Source organism: Solea senegalensis, linkage group LG5 (genome assembly GCF_019176455.1).
Source record: "Solea senegalensis isolate Sse05_10M linkage group LG5, IFAPA_SoseM_1, whole genome shotgun sequence".
NCBI classification, from domain to species: Eukaryota; Metazoa; Chordata; class Actinopteri; order Pleuronectiformes; family Soleidae; genus Solea; species Solea senegalensis.
The window spans coordinates 19,145,765-19,162,591 of NC_058025.1; the positions used below are offsets into that span (position 1 = coordinate 19,145,765).

The 16,827-nt window shown below is 39.0% G+C and overlaps 1 protein-coding gene across 2 annotated transcripts in view; it reads left to right on the forward strand.

Moving 5' to 3' along the window:
* The window catches only part of snx2 (sorting nexin 2), a 24,263-nt gene extending 8,106 nt beyond the window's left edge, over positions 1–16,157 (forward strand). Inside the window, exons 3-16 of one of the 2 annotated variants that reach the window (XM_044025626.1) lie at positions 1,085–1,239; positions 1,716–1,782; positions 2,321–2,364; positions 3,269–3,410; positions 3,693–3,771; positions 5,895–5,970; positions 8,139–8,252; positions 8,556–8,649; positions 9,579–9,784; positions 9,881–10,024; positions 12,893–12,904; positions 13,476–13,556; positions 13,852–13,923; positions 14,362–16,157. In XM_044025626.1, coding sequence (XP_043881561.1) covers positions 1,085–1,239; positions 1,716–1,782; positions 2,321–2,364; positions 3,269–3,410; positions 3,693–3,771; positions 5,895–5,970; positions 8,139–8,252; positions 8,556–8,649; positions 9,579–9,784; positions 9,881–10,024; positions 12,893–12,904; positions 13,476–13,556; positions 13,852–13,923; positions 14,362–14,412 — 1,337 coding nt within the window. In that variant the 3' untranslated portion in view covers positions 14,413–16,157. The remainder of the gene's footprint in view (positions 1–1,084; positions 1,240–1,715; positions 1,783–2,320; positions 2,365–3,268; positions 3,411–3,692; positions 3,772–5,894; positions 5,971–8,138; positions 8,253–8,555; positions 8,650–9,578; positions 9,785–9,880; positions 10,025–12,892; positions 12,905–13,475; positions 13,557–13,851; positions 13,924–14,361) is intronic. The other variant, XM_044025628.1, reaches the window with a different exon arrangement.
* Positions 16,158–16,827: the final 670 nt, after the last annotated feature.

A 16,827-nucleotide genomic window follows, 5' to 3' on the forward strand; every position in this document is an offset into this window, starting at 1 on the left:
AAGCTGCTCCTTTTTCCTTTTTAATATTTTTGTCCGCTCCTCCAAAGTGTGCTTCTCCTTTAAAGCAGCAGGATGAGCCATTAGTGCGGCCTTTTCCGCCTCTGCTTTGATGCGTGAAGTAAAAGATTTACCACTTTTGGAGCCTTTGTGACTTTTTTGAGACCGTTTACTGGGTGTATTTGACTAAACATTTGAAATGCTGTCATGAGGCTCCACATTATCATTGTCACTGGCCTCATCAGCAGAGCAACTTTGAGTTTTAGACAACCACTTATTCACATCAGCAATAAATTCATTCACATTCAAAGTCTTTGCTTTGTACCATGTTTCATGTTTTGTTGCTTCATCTTTAGGTAATAACTCCAATAACGTCACATGTGCTTGTTTTGCTTCATCACACACAACCTTATACTACAACATGTACATTTCACCTCATTTAAACAGGCTTTATCGCTCACAAAGTTAACAATTGTTCCTTTTAGTTCAGACAATTTATTTAGTTTAGTTTTTCTTTCTTTCTGTAAATTGTGTAGTTAGTTTATGACGGTCGCAACCAATGCATTGGATTTATGCCCATATTTTGTGTGCACACATACTGTATTTACAATGGCCATTCATTTGTGTTGGCGCTGCACATACCCAAAACACTGGCCAGCGAAGGTGGTCTGATTTCCCGATTTCTAATGCTGATGTCCCAGTGGCATCGAGCAGGTGATCGATGCACTCGAGATGTATCGGCCGTAACACGATTGTCCAATGACCAACCTCGGTGATTCCCAATGAAGTACCCGATTGTCAAAAATGACGCAGTTTTTGACCTAAATGTAATGACTACGTCCCATTTTCAGCCGCTACTGATTGCTAATTGGTAGTTTGTTCAGACGTTTAACTCAGAGAAACTGATATCGATACTTTCTTATACTTAAACTCAGATTGCATTTATTTTTGTACAGTCCACACTCTGTTGTGATGTTACTTCCAATAAGTTTCCCATACAAAGTCTTTAAACCATAGAAAACCCACACATTTTAAAATATGGCTCCTACACATACTCTACCAGACATTGTGCATGTTTGTGTTACAGAAGCCACAGAGGAGGTTTCGTTGGACAGTCCAGAGAGAGATGTCCTGCTATCTGATGGTCCATCCCCTGCCATCACCCCAATCACCCCTCCCACTTCCGTCATCACCCCATGCCTTGGCCATGACGACATGTTCACACACTCCTCCTTCGATGAGGTGAGTGTCCGCACACACACACACACACACACACACAGGTTTGCACAGTTATCCATTTAACAACACAGCTTTTAGAAAAATTCAAATTGACAGCCTGAAAAAGCAAAACAAGCATTTTCCTCAGAAATGAGGAACTGGTTAAGCTTCTACCTCATTAGAACCAGGCTTGGTCTCCAAGGTCAGTGTTTATGTCAGAAAATTACTTATTATAAGTACATACGCACATTGAATACATTTGATAATTTAAGGTCATTTTAGAGTTTTTAATTGTTATTTTACTTTTCTCTTCGACATATAGAACTCAGACTGTTGTTTTAAGACCAAATAATTGAAAAACTAACTTTTCCTAATTAGAAAAGAAAATGAAATGGCAGAAATTCTATCAGAGACACTTGTCATGGCAGTGGATAAACATGAAGCATGGAAAGTCTTAAAACCTGAACATCAGGCAATGTGCTTGTCCTTGTCATCTGTAGATCGAAGAGGAAGAGGGCGGTGATTTGTTTGACATGCACATAGCAGTGTCTGACCCTGAGAAAGTCGGTGAGTACAGTACACGCTGATCTCTTCACCAGACAGTCCTGAAATATCTTGGAATGTTCTTGATCAATGACAGTTGGAGAAAACTGACATCAGGGAGTTTGTTTATTTTTACAAGAAAATATGAGTACCTATTCATGTTGCAGTTACATCATTTGTCAGAACTTGTTTCTACATAGATTAAGACTACATATCACCACCTGAAGAACATGTTCACATTAAAAGTAATTATATTTATCTTTATCTGATATCATATTCATCAACATCATATTAATAATGCCAACATGAGTGAGCACATGCTGCCCTACACACATATATACACACACATATATATGTATATATACATATATACATATATATATATATATATATATGTGTATATATATATATATATATACACACACATATATATGTATATATACATATATACACATATAAACATGTTGTGACTGTTCCTGTATGTAAACATGAACAGGGTCACAATTCAAAGAAAGTAAATAAGATTTTAACACTTTTATACTGCTCTGTGTGTGTGATACAGGTGATGGGATGAATGCGTACATGGCCTATAAAGTGACCACTAAGGTGAGATTTATTTTCATATCTCATATATATTAATTTGCTGTTCTTTGTTGAGTGAATGTACCATTAGGGCAGCTACAAATGTTGTTATATTGTGTCCAATGACAATAAATTTATCTTACCTGCATTACCATAAAAAGTGCTCATGAAATAAAACACAATAATCTCACATTATCTTTTGTGTATTAATGTGAATAAAAATATGTAATGTTCACTAAGGACATTTTTAATCTAAGTTTGTATGTCATGTGGCACAGTGGTATCATCTGTAACTGGGTTCATCCACCAGTGATGGAACAACAATATTGATTCAGCAATACATTGACATCTTGACTAATGAAATATAATTCACTGGCTCTAAAGATTGATTTTCCTTTTTAAAAGTGATGCTCGAAACAGATTCCCTGATTCCCTGATCCCTGATTGACTCACCAGCATCACTGATTCATGACTCCTCATAGTGGCACTGATTGACAGCAGTTGTTTTCTTTATATAATATGTGTATGAGTCCATACAAATGCTGCCTTTTGTGGTGAGTTCAACTTGAAATGTTGAAAAAAACGTGGAGCTCCATTCAAATAAATCATCCATCCATCCATCCATTATCTACCACTTTATCCTCCACCAGAGGGTCGCGTGGGCTGCTGTGCCAAATTCAGCTGACACAGGGCGATAGGCGGGTACATCCTGGACAGTTCTCAAATAAATCAATATATTTCAAATGTATTTTCATAGATTTGTTCAAATGGCTGTGGAACAACTTTGACCTCGTGTTTTCTTTTTCTTTTTTTCTCCTTTTCTATCGTTACAATGTGCCCACTGCAGGTTACTAAACTGTTGTTGTCAAAACTGTAGGCTATGAACAGATGTGTATTTTCTCTCTCTTTTTCCATGTCTCTTGCCCAGACCCCCATGTCCATGTTCAAGCGTGGCGAGTTTTCGGTAAAGCGGCGTTTCAGTGATTTTTTGGGTCTGCACAGTAAACTTGCCTCCAAATACCTGCACATAGGCTACATCGTTCCCCCTGCACCAGAGAAAAGCATTGTGGGTAAGTGCAACCAGTAGAGGCTCCCTCTGTTAGCCATGAGAGGCATTCAGGGACATCCAGGCCGCTGTATTATAATACATTAGTAGAGAGGATGAGTGGAGACAAACAGCTGTATTCATACATAATGATGATGTATGTTTCATGTGAAAGTCACTTTCCCCCTGAATGTATCAGTGAAGTAACATCACACAGTTTGTGTTTGTGTTGACGTTACCTTTGTAGTGAGTGTCCTCATCCTTGTTCCTTAATCAGTTCTGTTAATGAGTGTCTCCTCGGCTGCAGGAATGACCAAGGTGAAGGTGGGAAAAGAGGATCAGTCTTCCAATGAGTTTGTGGAGAAGAGGAGGTCAGCGCTGGAGAGGTATGATGACTAGAAGCTCACACACACACACACACACACACGTTGACAGCATTCTTAGTGAGGACACTAGCCCTAAAACATAATGCTTTCTTAAGCCTTTATTCTTTAACCTTTCCCTAATCTTCCAATTCTAACCAAATCTAAAAGCCCTTTTAAAGTTTGAGGACCAGACAAAATGTTACCAAAGATTTTAATCTTTAAAATTTAAAAGGTTTTAATCAAAAACATGTCCTCACCTGTGCTTCAGACACGTACACACACACACACACACACACACACGTGTTGACTGTGGAGAATGTGAAGAGTCACACACACTTTCCAGTGTCACTGGTTTCAGATCATTTCTGTGTGAATCTTTTCCCAGTCGTCGTTTACTCTCTTTATTTTATTTTCAGTAACAGTAACAGTGACCTAAAGCTATTTTTTGTAGTGATTTTGTAGTAATGAAGTAGTATTTTGAGGCCACAAAATAGGTATAACGTGAACATGCATGAAATACTAATGTCATTGAATACCTTGAGAGCTGTGTAAGCAAAACAGGGGCGTAAGACTGCTGAAGCTGCACGATGGACAGACATAGTGTGATTGAATTTTATTTTAGGTTGAGAATGAGTAACAAAGATATTCTCAAAAGCCTGCAAGGATTCATTATTACCACAAATGGATTGCACCCTCACTTGAAACTGTGACACTAAAGTAAAGTGAGAAAGATATTCACAGATTCGAACTTCTGCAATCAATAACGTTTTGAATCATAGTGATGTTGACATCAAGCTAGAACCCCATCAAAACACTGTCATCAAAAAGAGCTGTAATGTCACAGTGTTACTGTACATGATAATACACAGTGTGTTTCTCCAGCTCCTTTTCATGAAAATTAGGTTGTAATTTTCCTGTCACAGCTCCACTTGTTCAGTCATGTTGTCGGCTATCACTATGATTCAAATTATGTCTCGCATGTGTTTCAACAATGTTTTGTTTAAATGTTATTAATCGTGGAAGTTTGAATCTTTGAATGTCTGTCTAACTTTACTTTAGTGTCACAATCTCAAGTGAGGGTGCACTCCATTTGCCTACCCAGCTGTCCAAGTTGTTGGTGGGAACGATAATCCCACAGTTTTACTTATTCCATGGCCACAATGTTTTTCTCCCCCATGTCTGGGGCTCTGTAGATTTCAGATGGACCATGTGCACATTAAGTCAGCAGTAGTACAAATGCACCAACAAGCTATGAGTTTGCTTTAATTTTTTTAAATAACTAAATCAAATTTTAAACTAATATTTAAAATATTGGAAATGTTCATGATATTCAAATTTTCTGAGCTGCACCTGAATCAGAGATAGTATCATCACAATAATTAAACTATGATGACGGTGCAAAACTGAAACTCCTAAGGAACCAGACCCTGTTTACACCGGATGTTTCTACTGATAATGAAGTTAGTGACATCAGTGTGACCACAACAACAAATAAAGGTGTTTGTATGTGTGTGTGTTGTCTGTCATACTAAAGATCAGCCTGGTCAGAACTGTACAGGTGTAAAGGTTAAAGTACAAACATTAGATACATCATTATCACATGCACACACCTGTGTGTGTGTGTGTGTGTGTGTGTGTGTGTGTGCGTGCGTGCGTGCGTGCGTGCGTGCGAGCGTGCGTGCATGCGTGTGTGTGGGCGCGTGCGTAATGAGTAGATGTGGGTGGGGCTGACATTCTGCTGCCCTTTAATCATGCTGTTTGATTGATGGGAAGGTCAGTCAGTGACAGATGATGGAGCAGCAGAACTGTATGCAGATGCTGACACACAGTGTTGATGTCATTAATTGAAAAATGTAAACACTGATCATAGACTGGACTTCCACACTCTGACAAGGAGATTTTCATCTCACTGTTCTGAGCTTGTGTCACAGGGTTTTATGAGTTTTACACTAACTTCACTGACAAGGGCTGCACAACATTATCTCACTGTATTTATATAATATACATATATAATGACAAATAAAATACATGCAGATAGGGGTTATGTGTATAGGAGCCTGTAAACTGACTGTAGGTGTGGATAGTTGTTTGTCCCTGTATGTTCAAACCATCATGTTGACTTGATGTTTGCATTTTTGTTTCAGGTATTTGATGAGAACAGTGAAGCATCCCGTGCTGAGGAAGGATCCGGATGTAATGCAGTTTCTGGAGAGCTCAGATGTAAGTAACACAATACATTTCACCAAGACGGCATAAACACACAGTAAACAACAGCTGACAGCACGTTTGTAGAGTCAAATTCTCTGTGTTTAACCAAAAACTGTTACATAGATGTGTTTTTTATTTTATAGGTTTTTTTAAGGTTTTTTTCCATATCCCACTAAGATAATAAATTATGAGAATTTAGGTTAATATAAAGTAGATGAGGAGGAAGTGTTGCCTGTGTTGGACCCCTGCGCAAGCTGCAGCTGCTAGGATCTTTATTGTTGAGGCTCACTGCATAGAATCCACAGGGGCATAGTATACACACACTCAGTGAAGACAGGGCTGTTAGCAGGGAACAGAAAAAACAAAATGCCATGTTGACAAGCTCTTATTGGGCGATAGCAGCTGTCATTCACACTGGTGTCAACTCATGTGCCATATTTTATCAGCTTCTTTTCTCTAAAAGGGAATATCATTTATAAAATCGACACCATGTGCTATTGAAGAGGACCCCTCTCGAGTCATTTTTGCAGCGTCCTAAAAACGGCACTTTATTTAGTACATTTGTGTCATTGAGGTAAATCTTAAGTAAGGGTTTCAAACACCAGGGTCACTGATGGAGTCAGCATTGGATCAACATCCATTGATATAAAATCCGTGATTGTCTTTATGGACTTTGGTGCAGAGAGTGAGCGGTTTATCAGCTCAGCCTTTGGTTGAATAGGTTAATCTGTTTGATCGATCCCTCAACATTGGACTCCAGTAGGACAAAACAAATCACCTTTCCTCAAAAAAGGCAAAAAACCTCAGCCTCAGTTTTCCCATCTGTTATTGTTTCCCAGTGAGCAGCAAACACCCTCCAACAAGGTCAAGGCGTGTTCGCCCGTGAGCGCTGTGAGTTTCTAAAAACTGCCTCTGGGTTTAAGGGCCTGCAACGTTTCCTGTTCCCCCACGTTATTGTCCACTGCCGCTAAATTTGCTGTTACATTTGGTCTTGTTGAATCAAAGTGTCCACCACCTCTTCCCCCTCACTGCCTTACTCCTAACTGTTACGCGGATGGCGTTGTGAAGGTGGCGGCTGTTGTTGGGCCCAGAATAAATGGCCTTGTGTCACAGATTTAACAGATGAATCGCTTGGACGCTTGACCGAGCGTGTCGGTCCGTCCAGCCACTTAATGAAACACAACCACAGAAATGGGGAGTGGGGGTGTACAAATGGGACAGAGTGGGAATTGTAATCTATTTACCCCCGCCCCCAACACATACATACCCCCCGCCTCTGCTCATTTACCCTCGTTCCTCCATCAGCGTGGGCTCCAGGGATCAAACCGTCCCCGCACTGCTGCCGCCCCTGCTAATTGAGACTGGAGGTAGCGACAAATCTACACGGCCATCAGAGGAAAAGCTTGTACGCCTTGTTAAAAAAAAGTTTTCCACAATGAAGAAAAATGAGTCTATTTCCACATGGACATCAGGGTGTTCAGAGTGAGGTGCTGTCTTTTTGCACCTGGTAAAGTTGTTCTACAAATAAAATAAAGCAACAGCATTAAATGTGAGCAGAGCTGAGACGTGGGGGTAATTCCAATCAGAGCAGAAGAGATGAACGACGAGAGCCATGTTAGAGAAGAGACACATGAGGAGACGCAAACACAAAAGGAAGGAGAAGAATTGTTTCAGTGAAAGACAAAACAGATGGAGATTTAACAACAAAGTGAGAGAAAATAAAAAAGAAAGGGAAGGAGGAAATTGTATGAAACCAGTGTGAAAGTAGATGCAGAAATTGAAAAGCTAAAGTGGGTGAAAATAAAATAAACAAGTAAGTGAAAGTAATGCAAAAAGAAAACAAATAGAAATGAGAAAGTTTATATCTAAAAATGTAAATGAGATGATAAACAGAATCACAAAGAAATACATGAATAGGAAAGTTAAATATTGAAATCCCCAAAAATGAATAAAAAGTTCACTAATAAATGGCTGTAGATTTGTTCATAATATTATAAACAAATCTACAGCCATGAAACAGTTTCTTGACCTATGTAGAACATTCAATACAATGCACTAAATGTACTGAATGTGTGGATACAAATGAAAATGAAAATCCAGTGAAATCAAAAAAGAAAAATGTGGTTTTAAATTGCAAAAATGATTGGTAACTGATATTTTGAAATGTGTTTGTTATTCAGTTGCCACGCGCCGTCAACACTCAAGCTCTGAGCAGTGCCGGCCTCCTGCGAATGGTCAACAAGGCGGCTGACGCCGTCAATAAGATGACCATCAAGATGAATGAGTCGGATGCAGTGAGTAAAGGGAGGAGGGAGGGAAGGAGGGAGGGAGGGAAGGAAGGAAGGAGATAGAAAGCTGAGTGGAATGACACAAGGAGGCACAGGAAGAGAAGTGTTGGTAGGAGAAAAGATGGAGAAAGAAGATAAAGGAGGCACATTAGTAAAGCTGGTAAAAGGAAGTTTGTAAAGGAATCATGAAAGAAATGTAGTAAGAGAATCAAGAAAGGATGGAAATGAGGAAGTAAAGAACACAGAAAAGAAATTAGGAAGGTGTGATGAAAACTTTGATCATAATAACTGTGTGTGTGTGTGTGTCAGTGGTTCGAGGAGAAGCAGCAGCATTTTGAGAACCTCGATGTTCAGCTGAGGAAACTTCACGCCAGCGTTGAGTCCCTGGTCTGTCACAGAAAAGGTAACAGAAAGCGTTAATGCAGTAATTCTTATTAATCAAGGGTCAGACATAAGATGTTTTAGTACTATGTAAATGTACTAAATGTAAGTGTATTTATATAGCGCTTCTGTAGTCCACTCAAAGCTGCTGTACACCACAGTTTTGCCATTCACCCGTTCACACCCAGTCACTCAAACTCTGATCTATGTGCAGTGCATTTTCTATCACTCATCTTTCCCCATCTTTCATACCCACTCACACGCTCACAGCCGTCAGGAGCAACATGGGGTTAAGTGTCTTGGACCCAAGAACACATCGGCATTTAGACTAGCGGAGCAACCTTTGAGTTGAAAGACGACTCGTTCTACCACTGAACCGCCGTCGCCCCTACTCACAATGTCAGATCAGGAGAAAGACTGTGGCTCACTCAGTCTTTTTTAACAGTTAATTTGTCAATTAACTGTTGAACTTTTACAATTAATCACAATAAAGAAAACATTAATCATTAATAAGGGCCACACGGTTGGTGTAGTGGTTAGCACTCTTGCCTTTGCAACAAGAAGACCTGGGTTCGAACCCCTGGTTGGAACAAGGGCCTTTCTGCATGGAGTTTGCATGTTCTCCCTGTGTGTTTGTGCATTTTCTCCAGGTTTCTCTGGCTTCCTCCCACAGTCCAAAAACATGCAATATGGGGATTAGATCAATTGGTCACTCTAAATTGACCATAGGTGTGACTGTGAGAGTGAATGGTTGTTTGATGGACTGGCGAACTGTCCTGGGTGTGACCCCGCCTATCGCCCTATGTCAGCTGAGATTGGCACAGCACCCCCCGCAACCCAACCAGTGGAGGATAATGGATGGATGGATAATCGATAATAAAAAGCCACAAACTCTGTGTGCTAATTCTAATTCTGTGTCCAGACTCTTAAAGGTCTCCTCCCTTTCACTAGAGCTCTCTGTGAACACGGCACAGTTCGCCAAGTCGGCAGCCATGTTGGGGAACAGTGAGGACCACACGGCGCTGTCTCGAGCACTGTCCCAGTTGGCGGAGGTAGAAGAGAAGATTGACCAGCTTCACCAGGACCAGGCCAATGCAGACTTCTACCTCTTCTCTGAGCTGCTGGGCGACTACGTGCGCCTCATCACTGCTGTCAAGGTACGACCAAGTCATGTTTGTAGCATCTGCTTTAATATAACATAAGATTTGAAAATAATTAGAATTGTATTGTTTACTGTGTGTTTGTGTGTCCAGGGCGTCTTTGACCACCGTATGAAGACGTGGCAGAAGTGGCAGGACAGTCAGATGCTGCTGCAGAAGAAACGGGAAGCTGAAGCCAAACTGCAGTTCACCAACAAACCAGACAAACTGCAACAGGCCAAAGACGAGATCAAAGAGGTGAGTCCCCGCCTATCTGATACGTGGACGCAGATTGTTTTCATTTGAACTTAATGTTGCCCCGTTCCCCACCACACTACTGGAGGATCACCATACTGGGTACAAAAATGTGATATTGTACTTTTCCAAATTTGATGTACAACGTACAAAGCTGTATTTCTTTGGAATAGTTCAAAACACATAGTGCAGTTTTTAGATAATTCAATGCAATTGTCATATGTCTCATGTTGTTCTAGTAACAACAAATATCTGTTTACCATTCTAATTTTGGGTAAGTGTAGTGTCGTTCTACCTGATGTAGTCATCTGCTGACTAACTGTGGCCTAATGTTCCAGTGACTCAGAAGTGACACACCTGAAGCACTTATTGTACAGCATGGATAACCAGTACATGTTCACTGACATGAATGAAGATTTGATCCACAATCTCGGTTTGTATCGGGGGAATTTACTGTAGCTTTACATGTGCTGTAGCAAATTAGAACAAATAATAAATAGTATTTAGGTTACTAATTGTGTCTCCTTCCATAATATTGTCATAAGTCAAATGTGCTGTATAGGGTGAGTTACATTAGCACAAATCCTGAGACTGGTAAGATTTTTGCAGCTGTAATATGAAATGAATAGAATTCACCGGCAGGACACTGTGGATATGTTATTGATGTCTGATCTGCAGCTGTATTGTCCATCAATAGAAGACCTACAGTTAAGTAGTAACAGGGTGAGCAACAACAACTATGATTATCATTATATGACACCAACATAGCAGTAAATAATCAGTGACACCGATATCAGCAATATTAAATGGTGTCACTTGCATGCTTCACAAAGTAGTGTCGAGAGATCAGATGTCTTTTCTTCAGCAGCTGGAGCTTCTCAGTGTACATGGACAGTTGAACAGTGGAACCTGGTCTCCTGCAAGCAAAAACATACAGTTTATGAGCTCAATTAAAAGACAACAGTCTGGAATTATATCACAACTTAGTCTAGTTAAAAATAATGTTTTTGTTCAGAATTATGCAATGAAGCTAGGGCTGAGCAGTTAATCGAAATGTTATCAAAATCGCACTGAGAAAACAGAACTGTAAATCTGAATGTAAATGACACGGGCCTGTCCAGAGAACTAACATTACAGCTGTTTTACCGTTAGTCTAACATTAGCAGCTATTGTAGCTCTGCACACCATGTTGTCAAAAATGTTGTCCAGCTTCTTGGCTTTCTTTTCCTCTTTTCTCCCTCATTTACGTGCCTGAAGTTATAATTGTGATGAAATATAAGATGAAGACAGATGTAATGTGCCTCTTGTTGATATCTGTCCATCCATCAGTTTTTGGCACAGCTCTATCTGTCCTGTAAAGGTATGAAACCATGGCCACTTCCAGGGCACAGTGCACAGGCTGGTGGGGCACTTGTGAGGATCAGGGGTGCAAAATGTCTTAGTTACATCCGCTCTGTGTTTACTCATTTGATTCACTCACAGGTGAATTTAGCCATGTATGTTCAATAATTAATATTTTTCTATGTGGGCGTCTGTATGGCCAATGTCTTGATCTGGCATGTGTGCGTGTGTGTGTGTGTGTGTGTGTGCGTGTGTGTGGGTGTGTGAGAGGCATCAGGTAAAACAAGCGCACACACCCAGTTCATCCATGTGAAAACTCCTGTTTGTTGGTGTTTGGAGTAAAACACAAACTAGAGGAAGAAAAGTAGTTTATTAGAGCGTCACTGCACAAGTTCATCCTCTGCTCTCTGTCAGAGTCCAACACACACACACACACACACGTTGCATGGTCGGGGGTCTGTGTATTAGAGCAGAGCAGCTGTCAGATGTGGGGTTTTGGGAGGAGATGGGGATTTGCAGGGAGCAGCTGTCAGAAGCTACAGACGAGGACAGATCGCAGTAGAGTTACAACCAACATTTATTTGGTGCCGATGAGAGTTTTGCTCCCTGTCAGGAGTCAGGTTTTTGGTTCACGCCTTGACGGCGGCTGACAGAAAGCACACACCAGCTTTTTCTAAAAAGAGAAGAGAGTTTTACTTTACACTCCTGCTGAGCTGCTACTACAGGTGTGTATCACACTCTTAACATATGTGATCTACAATGTGAACGTGCAGAAAGAGTTTGCTCTTAAGTTATAAAAATTAAAGACGTTAAAATTGAAAATCATCTTTCTCCCAAGTCTCCAATCTATTTTCTTTTCTGTTGCTTCCCTTTTATTTTCTTATTTTCTGTTTATTTACTCTTCCTCACCTCAAGAATAAATACTACTAATAATATTGACCTGGGTTTAGTTTGCATGAATCCATCTAATTTAAAAACACAGAGTGAGACCAGAGCACAGGGACTAGGACGTAGTGTAAATTTAACAATCTCACCATCATCTCAGATTGTGAAGCACAAACTTTGTCTTAATAAGTCAGAATCCGAGGGTTGTTTTAAAGGGGTATTTTAAATTTGAATTTAAATTTTATACATACATTTTAAATTACATGAAAAAACTAATAAATAAAAACAAAAAAACTGAAGTGTATGACTTTTTTAAGAAAGGGTAGGAACAGTATTCACAGAGAATTGACATTAAAACAGATTGCAGCACCACACTGCCCCCTGTGGGCACCAAGTTGAAACAACAGCTGTTTTCTCAGAAAATGTCTTTTTGCGTGTTCTCCACTTGGGTTGCTGCTTTTCTCTATTTCATAAAAATCAAATAAAAAAACAATGTGTTGCTGGATCTGCTCAGTTTGTTTAAATTAAGCGTCATCCTCCGTCTCACTGCTTCTTGTCCCTCATGTCTCTGGATGTGAATGCTTTTTTGTTTCCAGCCTCTTTAACTTTTGTTGCACTTTCCCTGTCACGCCTCCCTGCAACCAGGAGATTGAGGAGGTAGGAACTGTGTGTGTGTGTGTGTGTGTGTGTGTGTGTGTGTGTGTGTGTGTGTGTGACTGTCTGTCAAACCGTGTCTCTGTGTCTGTGTGACTGTCTGTCTGTGTCTACATGTTTGAATGTCTGTGTGTCTGTAGCTTTGTGCCTACCTGCACGCTTCACATCTTTTTTTCTCCTGCCTCATTGTTTCTTTAAATTATTACTCTAATTTAAATTTTGTGTCAATAGATTGAGATTTTAATCTCAGTGGCTTTTCTCCTGGTTAAATAAAAATAAAATAGTTAAAGGAAAACCTGCCTCTCAGTGAATCAACAGATGATTTTCATTCAGCCAATAAATGATTGTGTTAATGATGGATTTCAATTTTATTTTTGATTGTCCTGCGTCATTTGAACAAATATCAATGTATTCCTACAAATATATTAAATAGACAAAGTTAGTACTACTCCTGACAGTATGTGAACAAAGTGCCACAGATGCAAATTAGTGATTTAAGCACAATTTCTAAATATGGTGTGTTTATTTTCTTTCTCATTCACTGTGTGTGTGCGTGTGTGTGTGTGGGTTTCAGCTGGATGCGAAGGTGCAGCAAGGAGAGAGAGACTTTGAACAAATCTCTAAAACCATCCGTAAAGAAGTCAGCAGGTTTGAGGTGAGGAGACACACACACACACACACACACAGACTGGCAAATAAAAAATACAATTGTGAAGTCTTTCTGTACATCCAGGTTTATTATATCATTTCTCTTGTTTTGTTTGTGCTTCACTTTGTGCTTCTTTTGCCTCGCCCGAGTATTAGCGACATAAAACATGTCACCATGTGCAGCATAAAAATGTCGCCACAGAGACACACAGAGACTGTCATGTGAAGCTGATAGGTTTAATTTTGCAGTGGTTTGAACAGATAAAAATGTTTGTAACTTTGATTTATTTCTTTTTCAACAGAAAGAGAGAGTGAAGGACTTTAAAACAATCATTATCAAATACCTGGAATCTCTGGTTCAGACACAACAACAGGTAATGAAGAAAAAGTTATCATTATATTTATGGTTTTTATCATTATTGCTGTTTGATTATTAATAATATTGTTCATAGAAGTAGTAATATATCTTTGGTTAGTTTACAAAAATTACGAAACATAACATCAAATAATATAATAATATCCTGATTAAATAAAACATTTTTTGTGAATATGATGTGCTGCTTAATACAAATGCTAAACTTTAACATCAATTTATATTTAAATGCACAACTAATTTATGTGTCGTTATACTTTTGTTATTGACATTTACAAATTTTAATTTCAGTTCTACAAAATGTAATTAAATGAAGCCACAGACTTCCATCTGTTCAGTGTGGAATATAATGTGAATATTTTATGAAACATTTTCATTTAAGAATTGACAGTGGAGACATGTGAATGAAAAATAAACCCTTTTACTTTTCCTTCTGCAGATGATAAAATACTGGGAGGCCTTCTTACCTGAGGCCAGGGCCATCTCATAGAGTACACAAACACAACAGACAGTCCAAACTACACTACCCACAATGCACCTGTTCTCCTGGGTTTCCTGCCTCCTGCAGAGTGAAGAAGAGGTGGCTCAATGTCACATTTCTGTAAAAACTACAAAACGTTTGGTTTCGTTTGTTTCTGCTGGTCTCTGCTACATTTAAGACCCATCATGATTCAGCACTTTCATTTAAAATGATCCAGAATGATGCATTCATAGTCTTAACATGAACAACAATAACTTACTCCTCATACACGGTTTCCTCCTCAGAATTTTGGAAGAAGCAGTTACAATTTTCATAGTCTGAAAAAAAATGCAATGAAGGTTATTTTTTACAAAGGAAGTAATTTAGTCTTGTGTGACTTGAATGCAGCACAGGGTCTTAACTTCAGTGATGGCTTTGTTTTTTACTGCAGCAACCCTGAATGCCACACTTAGCCCCACCCCTGTTTGCGTCTTCAGCTGTTTAATGTACACAACATTATCCTTTCATTTAAAAACATAAACATGGAAACTCTGGAAACACAGAAAACAAACTTTGATTGAAATCAGAAAATCAGCCTTTTCTTTGTTTGGAAATTGGTAAAAAAAAAAAAAAGGACTGCTTCCTGTTAGTGTCTCTTACTTCCTGTCCCCTCGCACCTTTCAAAACAAGAGCCTTTGTTTTTGTTGCTGTATGATCGCAAGTGAAGGCAACAGTTTTTGTGCTTTTCTTTTTGAGCCAATGAGAGCAGAAACGGACGAAAGTCACTCTGGTTCAGTTAATTGCTACTGTTTGACAAACATTTACAAACCATGACACCAAGAAATTTCTTTAATTTAATGTTTTTATTCCACTTCACTGACTTTTTTTTTTTTAACTCTCGTTTCTTCAACCATGCTAAAAGTATGAATCTAAAGACAAGATGCAAAAGGAAAGTATTGCCTTGCTAATAGGGAGCATTTTCTTATTTCCACCAATAAGCAGCCAGTTTCTGTGCTTTCACTTTGTTTTTGTCTAGGCCACTGGGACAGAGTTTTCAGGGATGAAGGACCTGCTTTATTCACATCCAAAACACTGCAGAGAGTAGCATTAATCTGTTAATCACTATCCCAGAGGAGAAGTATCTGTGTCTTTACCAGCATTTTGTCACTGCTGCGTTTCCTCAACCATCACCGGATGCCGTCTGTTGTCCCTATTGAATGTGTTGTATAGTACAAACAGTCGAGAGCTGTGAACAGAACCTCAGTCATTTTCTTTCTAATGCTCATGTTTGGTCTAAAGAGGCCACTTTGGTGTTTTGGAATTTTGGTTTATTGAATTTTACAGGAACTGAAGAAATGGAACAGTTTTTAGGTTTTGACATTTTGTAATGCTTATGAGTGAAATGAAGTATTTACTTTCAGAATGTGTGTGTGTGTGTGTGTGTGTGTGGCTGTCTACAGAGCAGTTCAGACTGAGGATCATCTTTACACACATCAGTGTGACACCATTTCATTATCATTTCAATAAAGATGATTTTTAAAAATGGAAATATTTAGATTTTTTTTCTTCTTCTTGTGCCCATCTCCTTCTCTGTTCATTAATGTCAAAATGATGTTTGTTGATCCATTTTGTATTTAATTCCAAGCCTGATGCTGCACATTGGTTTTTGTTGATTTTTTTTTGTTCACAAATAAAGATTTACCAAGATTTGAAGTGATGTCCCATGGCAGAGCAAATGTTTGACTACTTTAATTATAATAAAGGAATGTATCTCATCTATAGTTTGAGTGGTTTATTTTTTCTTATGGTGTATTGCAGTTATACTTGGGGATTTTGAGTTAATGTATGAATTGGAGTGCCTGCTGAAATTGTAATTCCAAGTTGTCATGTCCTGAGTTTACATTTCAATTCACCAAGCACTAAAAGTGTGAAAGATTTAGTTAGTTTTCACATTTTTTCAGCATCTCTCACTTATGTGTCATATTTATTAAGTTGTACCCAGTGTACTGTGTTACAGTAGTCTGTTGACATGTCGCTAAAGGGGGAGGTTTTAAAATGGACCAGATGAACTTCAAGTGAGTTAATCTAGTTGTAAAACTGATATTAACCACTGATAAACTTGATTCATTTGGGAGTGACTTCATTGACGGTAATGTGAGTCACTTTCAACACGAAGGTTGATTTCCAGCTCCACTAGTCTACATGCTGACCTTAAGATGAGTGATAGCAAATGGGCTTTATGAAAGTGTGAGTGAATGGCAAAACTGTGGTATAAAGCAGCTTTAAGTGGTCATCAAAACTAGAAAAGTGCTATATAAATACAAACCATTTACCATTGCCAGTACCAACTTCTGAAGAAACTACAACACAAGTTTATTAATCCACTAACACTGGGGTCTCAAACTCAAATGGCCTTGAGCATCTCGTCTGGCCAATAGGGGAACA